At 44.6% G+C, this 7,113-nt stretch overlaps 1 protein-coding gene across 1 annotated transcript in view; it reads left to right on the top strand.

The window, feature by feature from the left end:
• Positions 1–6,243, top strand: part of LOC139166244 (2-acylglycerol O-acyltransferase 2-A-like) — a 19,362-nt gene extending 13,119 nt beyond the window's left edge. Inside the window, 6 exon segments of the mRNA XM_070749552.1 lie at positions 20–43; positions 45–225; positions 1,584–1,690; positions 1,692–1,759; positions 3,370–3,569; positions 5,175–6,243. Of these exon segments, the coding sequence (XP_070605653.1) occupies positions 20–43; positions 45–225; positions 1,584–1,690; positions 1,692–1,759; positions 3,370–3,569; positions 5,175–5,329 (735 nt within the window). The 3' untranslated portion in view covers positions 5,330–6,243.
• The last annotated feature ends 870 nt before the right edge of the window (positions 6,244–7,113 follow it).

Genomic DNA, 7,113 nt, shown 5'->3' with positions numbered 1-7,113 from the left:
AATGTCTTTGTTCTGACAGCTGGTGAAGACGGTGGATTTGGAACCCGAGCAAGAACTACGTCTTCGGCTTTCACCCGCATGGCATCATGGTGGCTGGAGCCTTCATCAATTTCTGCACTGAAGCCACCGGCTTTTCCAAGCTCTTCCCAGGCCTGAAGCCTCACATGATGATGTTGAATTTGTGGTTTCGAGCCCCCTTTTTCCGGGATTACTTGATGAGTGGAGGTAAGCCAGGTGTCCTTCCATCTTTTCTTCTCTCTTTTCTGTTATTTTCTATTTCCTGTTTTCTATATTCTCTCCTCTCCTCTCCGCTTCTCTCCTCTCCTCTCCGCTTCTCTCCTCTCCGCTTCTCTCCTCTCCGCTTCTCTCCTCTCCTCTCCGCTTCTCTCCTCTCCGCTTCTCTCCTCTCCGCTTCTCTCCTCTCCTCTCCTCTCCGCTTCTCTCCTCTCTCCTTCTCCTCTCCACTCTCTCCTCTCCTCTCCTCTCCGCTTCTCTCCTCTCTCCTCTCACTTCTCTCCTCTCCGCTTCTCTCCTCTCCTCTTCTCTCCTCTCCTCTCCGCTCCTCTCGTCTCCTCTCCTCTCCGCTTCTCTCATCTCCTCTCCACTTCTCTCCTCTCCTCTCCGCTTCTCTCCTCTCCTCTCCGCTTCTCTCCTCTCCTCTCCGCTTCTCTCCTCTCCTCTCCTCTCCACTTCCTCTCCTCTCCTCTCCGCTTCTCTCCTCTCCTCTCCACTTCTCTCCTCTCCTCTCCGCTTCTCTCCTCTCCGCTTCTCTCCTCTCCGCTTCTCTCCTCTCCTCTCCGCTTCTCTCCTCTCCGCTTCTCTCCTCTCCTCTCTGCTTCTCTCCTCTCCTCTCCGCTTCTCTCCTCTTCTCTCCTCTCCGCTTCCCTCCTCTCCTCTCCTCTCTTCTCCGCTCCGCTTCTCTCCCTCTCCTCTCCGCTCCTCTCCTCTCCATTCCTCTCCGCTTCGCTTCTCTCCTCTCCTATCTTCTCCTGTCATCTCCTATCTTCTCCTATCCTCTCCTCTTCCTTTTCCTTCCCTTTCCTTCCCTTCCCTTCTATTCTCTTTTTCCTGTTTTCTGTTTTCTATATTCTATTCTTTTCCTATTATTCTATTCTATTCTATTCCATTCCAGTCTAGTGTAGTCCATTCTATTGTACTCTATCCTACTCTACTCCATTCCATTCCATTCTACACTATATTCTCCATTTTATTCTACAGTATTCTACTCTCTATTTCTATTCAATTCAATTCTATTCTGTTCCGTTCCATTTCGTTCCGTTCCACTCCACTCCATTCTAGTCTAGTCTAGTCATCTATTCTAATCTATTATATTCTAGTCTATTATTATTGTCTATTTTCTGTTATTTCCTATTTCTTGTTTTCTATATTCTACCCTATTCCTATTCTCTATATTCTATATTCTCTATATTCTCTATTCCATTCCATTCTATTCTATTCTCCCTCTGTTATTCTGGTATTCTCTGTTAAGGCTATGTGTGTACTTGTGTGTGTGTGTGTTGTTTGTTGTTTCTTTCGCACAGGGTTTTTACGTCCCTTTGTTTCTCCTCCTTTGCTTCCCCCAGGCATAATCCCCTCGGACAAGGAATCGGCTTCCTTTGTCTTGAGGAAGAAGGGAGGGGGGAATGTCGTGGTCATCGCTGTGGGAGGGGCACAGGAAGCGCTGGACGCCCCGCCCTGGAGCATACACCCTCCTCTTGGAGAACAGGAAGGGCTTCGTTCGGCTGGCCATAGAAAACGGGTGAGTAGGAGCAGTTTCCGGCAGTCACGTCCTCGACTTACGACCACAATGGATCATCCCCAGATTTCCATTGCTGAGCAGGACTGTTGTTTAAGTGAGCTCCGTGCCTCATTTTACGCACTTTTTGCTAGACTTGTTAAGAGAATTGCTGATGTTGTTAGCAAATCAATACCATCGTTAAGCGAACCTGGCTTCCCCCCACTGACTTTGCTTGGATGAAGAAGAAGAAACACTACTAAAAATTGTTAGTTAGTCCTCGACTTAGAACAGTCTTTTTAATATCATTGTGAGTGACATAGGGGAAGGTTTGCCTATTTCCCGATGACTCTAAAGTGTGCAACAGGGTTGATATTCCTGGAGGGCATCTGTAATATGGCAAATGATTTAGCTTTACTAGATAAATGGTCAAAGCAATGGAAACTGCAGTTTAATGTTTACAAATATAAAATAATGCACATGGGGAAAAGGAATCCTCAATCTGAGTATGGTATTGGCAGTTATGTGTTAGCAAATACTTCAGAAGAGAAGGATTTAGGAGTAGTGATTTCTGACCGTCTCAAAATGGGTGAGCAGTGTGGTTGGGCAGTAGGAAAAGCAAGTAGGATGGTTGGCTGCATAGCTAGAGGTATAACAAGCAGGAAGAGGGAGATTGTGATCCCCTTATATAGAGCGCTGTTGAGACCACATTTGGAATACTGTGTTCAGTTCTGGAGACCTCACCCACAAAAAGATATTGACAAAATTGAACGGCTCCAAAGACGGGCTACAAGAATGGTGGAAGGTCTTAAGCATAAAACGTATCAGGAAAGACTTAATGAACTCAATCTGTAGAGTCTGGAGGACAGAAGGAAAAGGGGGGACATGATCGAAACATTTAAATATGTTAAAGGGTTAAATAAGGTCCAGGAGGGAAGTGTTTTTAATAGGAAAGTGAACACAAGAACAAGGGGCCACAATCTGAAGTTAGTTGGGGGAAAGATCAAAAGCAACATGAGAAAACATTATTTCACTGAAAGAGTAGTAGATCCTTGGAACAAACTTCCAGCAGACGTGGTTGGTAAATCCACAGTAACTGAATTTAAACATGCCTGGGATAAACATAGATCCATCCTAAGATAAAATACAGGAAATAGTATAAGGGCAGACTAGATGGACCATGAGGTCTTTTTCTGCCGTCAGTCTTCTATGTTTCTATGTTTCTATTTTTGTAGGATATTCTGTTTCGAGTGGAGGAGTGAAGGGCTCTTCTGGTGAAATATCTTTGGACATTTTCAAGGGTGTTGATGTCCGAGATGTGGTATGGGTTCCAGACAGATGAGCAGTAGTCTAGGATGGGTCTGGCATGAGATTTCGGTGATTTTCTGCGCATGCGCAGAAGCATTTTTTTTTTGCTGAAATCTTGTGCGCGCACATGTCCCCTCATGAGATTTTCCTTCCTGCACATGCGCAAAAGCAAAATGAGATGCGCGCACACCAGAAACCCAAAGCTGCGCACGCAGCTCCAGTTTTACAACTGGTGCGGCGCCCACATGCGTAACTGCTGGAACCCGTTACTATTCAACCTGTTTGGTTCCATCTTTCCTTTATTTTTTAATTGTCCCTTTTCCTAGGACGTCGCTCGTTCCCATGTTTTCCTTCGGAGAGAACGAGTTGTTTGACCAGGTGGAAAACCCCAAAGGGTCTTGGCTGAGATGGACGCAAGAGCGTTTGCAAAAGGTCATGGGGGTCTCCCTGCCCCTCTTCCACGCCAGGGGGATCTTCCAATACACCTTTGGGTTTATCCCATACCGGAAGCCAATCTACACCGTGGGTAAGTCCTCGTTTCTTCGGTGGCGTCCAGGAGAAAAAAGGTAGTTGCTTGCAATGAGGAAGGGACTGCTGGGCACGTCCTTCCTCCTTCTGGGGTTATTCCATGTGGCCTCTTATTAATTTTTTTGTAATATACAGTGGCAATCAAGAAGATAACACAGTACCTCTACTTACGAACTTAATTCGTTCCGTGACCAGGTTCTTAAGTAGAAAAGTTTGTAAGGAGAAGCAATTTTTCCCATAGGAATCAATGTAAAAGCAAATAATGTGTGTGATTGGGGAAACCTCAGGGAGGGTGGAGGCCCTGTTTCCTCCCAGGAGAATCCTAGAGAGGCCTCACGGAGGCTTCTCCCTGCCTTTTCTGGCCCTGATTCCTCCCAGGAGATTCCTAGAGAGGTCCCACAGAGGCTTCTCTCTGCCTTTTCCAGCACTGTTTCTTCCCAGGAGATTCCTAGAGAGGTCCCACGGAGACTTCTCCCTGCCTTCTCTGGCCCTGTTTCCTCCCAAGAGATTCCTAGAGAGGCTCCACGGAGGCTTCTCCCCACCTTTTGCGGCCCTGTTTCCTCCCAGGAGATTCCTAGAGAGGCCCCACGGAGGCTTCTCCCTGCCTTTTCTGGGCCTGTTTCCTCGCAGGATATTCCAGGAGAGGCCCCATGGAGACTTCTCCCCACCTTTTCCAACCCTGTTTCCTCCCAGGAGATTCCTAGAGAGGCCCCACGGAGGCTTCTCCCCGCCTTTTGCGGCCCTGTTTCCTCCCAAGAGATTCCTAGAGAGGCCCCACGGAGGCTTCTCCCTGCCTTTTCCGGTTACAGTTTCTGAGGCTCAGGTTTGTAAGTAGAAAATGGTTTTTGAAAAGCGGCAAAAAAATCTTGAACATGCGGTTTTTATCTAGAAAAGTCAGTAAGTAGAGGCGTTCTTAGGTAGAACTGTATGTTTCTACTAGTTCTGCGTGCATGACCAAAATTTTTCTACCGGTTCTGCATCCCTGACCGTACCCGTAGGAGTTCATCACTGTCCCCTACACTGTTTGTTTATGTCCTTCATATCCTGATGAATCCGTTCCACGTCTTTATTTCTGCTTGTTATCGTTTTTACAATCCAACCAAATTTCAAAAGAAAAACCCTGGGGGGTTTTAACCACCTTATTTTTGGTTTACTCAGTTTTGTGTATCCAGATGAAACAAAAGTTCCAAGCGTCACACCCTTCTTTCTTTCTTTAAAATGACGCTCCTACTTCAAATCAATATTATTTCCTCTTCGTTATTCTGCGCTCTCAATTTCCTTATTTCTTATTTAGTGTATAGTTGGGTACGTAGTAATCAGTTTAATTATGATAAGGCAGAGGCAACTTCCAATTTAAATATCAAGAATGTCAAATAAGTTATCAAATGCAATAAAGAATAGAGGTAGAATAGAATAATAAGATAAAACAATTTAAAATAAAATAATATAATATAATATTAAATGAAATGAAATGAAATTTGAAATGAAATTTGAAATGAAATTTGAAATGAAATTTGAAATGAAATTTGAAATGAAATTTGAAATGAAATTTGAAATGAAATTGAATTGAATTAAATCATTTTCTCCTGTTTGACCCCTCCAGTGGGGAAACCCCTTCCAGTGGTGAAGAAGCTCAATCCCAGCCAAGATGAAGTTGATGAGCTTCATAAGAGGTACCTGGAGGCTCTCTGCAAGCTGTTTGAGGATAATAAATTGAATTACAACGTACCAGAAGACACACATCTCTCTTTCATCTGAGATACCAAAGCCAATAAACTTTGGCGACTAAGAACTGAAAACATCGAAGCTGCATGTGACAAGTGAACCTACCATGAAAACCAAAGATAATCCTTTTAGGGCCAATGGACAAATCGTTGGGAAAAAATAAAACCTCTCGGAGACTTATATATATTATATTATCTCCAAAACCGAACACTTCAACAAGAGAATAATTATGGAAGCCATCGAAATAGAGAAACAGCTCCACAACATGAACAAACATGAAGATACCTCCCGCCTACCACAACACCTACCAGATATCTGGAAACTAGCCCTAATCAATAAATTGATCCCAGCCACAAAAAACGACACTGGACCCAGAACAATACATGACACCACCACCAATCACCCTCACCAGACCCAAACCCATACCCACCCCACAGACAAAATACAACCACCACCCATAAACCATATCACGGTGGCAGTTCCAACTGCTGCACTCCTCTCCGACACCCACACAAAGGAAACTGACACACGCCATAAACACATAGACAGACCACAAACTCAGAGCCAACCCAAAACCCGGGATGTTACACTACAGACATACATTACAAAACAGCCGGCTACTCAGCAAACATCAACTCCAACAACTACTCAGGATGTCATCCCTAATCTGCAAACATCAACTATTTTCACACGCAAATTGCGCAGTTGGCGGGCCACTAATGCAACGACGCACCCTAGTGCACCGGAAGAAACCCACCCCTTCAATGATTGGACTAGAAAAAAATGAAAGCTATATTGTAAATTTAGATTGTTAACAGAAGCTAATATTTACACTTGTGGAAAAACAGTTGGAAATCATTTTAAAAAAAATATTTATGTCAATTTCTGCACTTTTGGCTTTGTAACCACTTTCATTCTTCGCTTTCCCCTCCTTTTTTCTATCTTAGTTATTGGTTCCTGTTAATTTTTATCGCTTAAAAGATCTAATAAAGCTGTCTAAAAAAATCAATCTTGCCGTGACAAATCAAATAGGAAGAATGTTTTTGCTACCTCAGTGGCATCCTTGTGTTGTACCAGTGATTAAAAACAGTTTTGTGTGTGTGTGTTTAAAAGAGGTTTTCTGACCTGCAGAGATTGTTGTCCAAACAAGAAGAATTGGACAAGAATTAGAAGAAAATAAGCAGCAGGGAAGTTAGAAGAAACAAATGGGGAATCTTTTCATTGCAGTGTTTTTTAGACCTTGGGCACTTTTAAGAAATCCCAGAATTCCCTAGCCAACATGCTTCAAGCTGTGTAGACTTCAACTCCCAGAATTCCCAGGCAGCATCAAGGGCCCTAGAGTCCTAGTCATCCTCCTCCTCCTCCCAAAACCCCATTCCCTTCTAGCTCTAATTCTGTTACCTAGTTGGGTCATGAAATGTCTTCCAGGAAACAGGGGGGGGGTGTTTGCCCAGGTTCGCCTGGTGCACCAGTTGCGGCCCTATCTGGACCGGGACTCACTGCTCACAGTCACTCGTGCCCTCATCACCTCGAGGTTCGACTACTGTAACGCTCTCTACATGGGGCTACCTTTGAAAAGTGTTTGGAAACTTCAGATCGTGCAGAATGCAGCTGCAAGAGCAGTCAGGGGCTTCCCCAGGTATGCCCATGTCACACCAACACTCCGCAGTCTGCATTGGTTGTCGATCAATTTCCGGTCACAATTCAAAGTGTTGGTTATGACCTATAAAGCCCTTCATGGCATCGGACCAGAATATCTCCGAGACCGCCTTCTGCTGCACGAATCCCAGCGACTGATTAGGTCCCACAGAGTGGGC

Source organism: Erythrolamprus reginae, chromosome 4, assembly GCF_031021105.1.
Source record: "Erythrolamprus reginae isolate rEryReg1 chromosome 4, rEryReg1.hap1, whole genome shotgun sequence".
Classification (NCBI taxonomy): Eukaryota; Metazoa; Chordata; class Lepidosauria; order Squamata; family Dipsadidae; genus Erythrolamprus; species Erythrolamprus reginae.
This window is presented reverse-complemented; position numbering and strand designations above follow the sequence as displayed.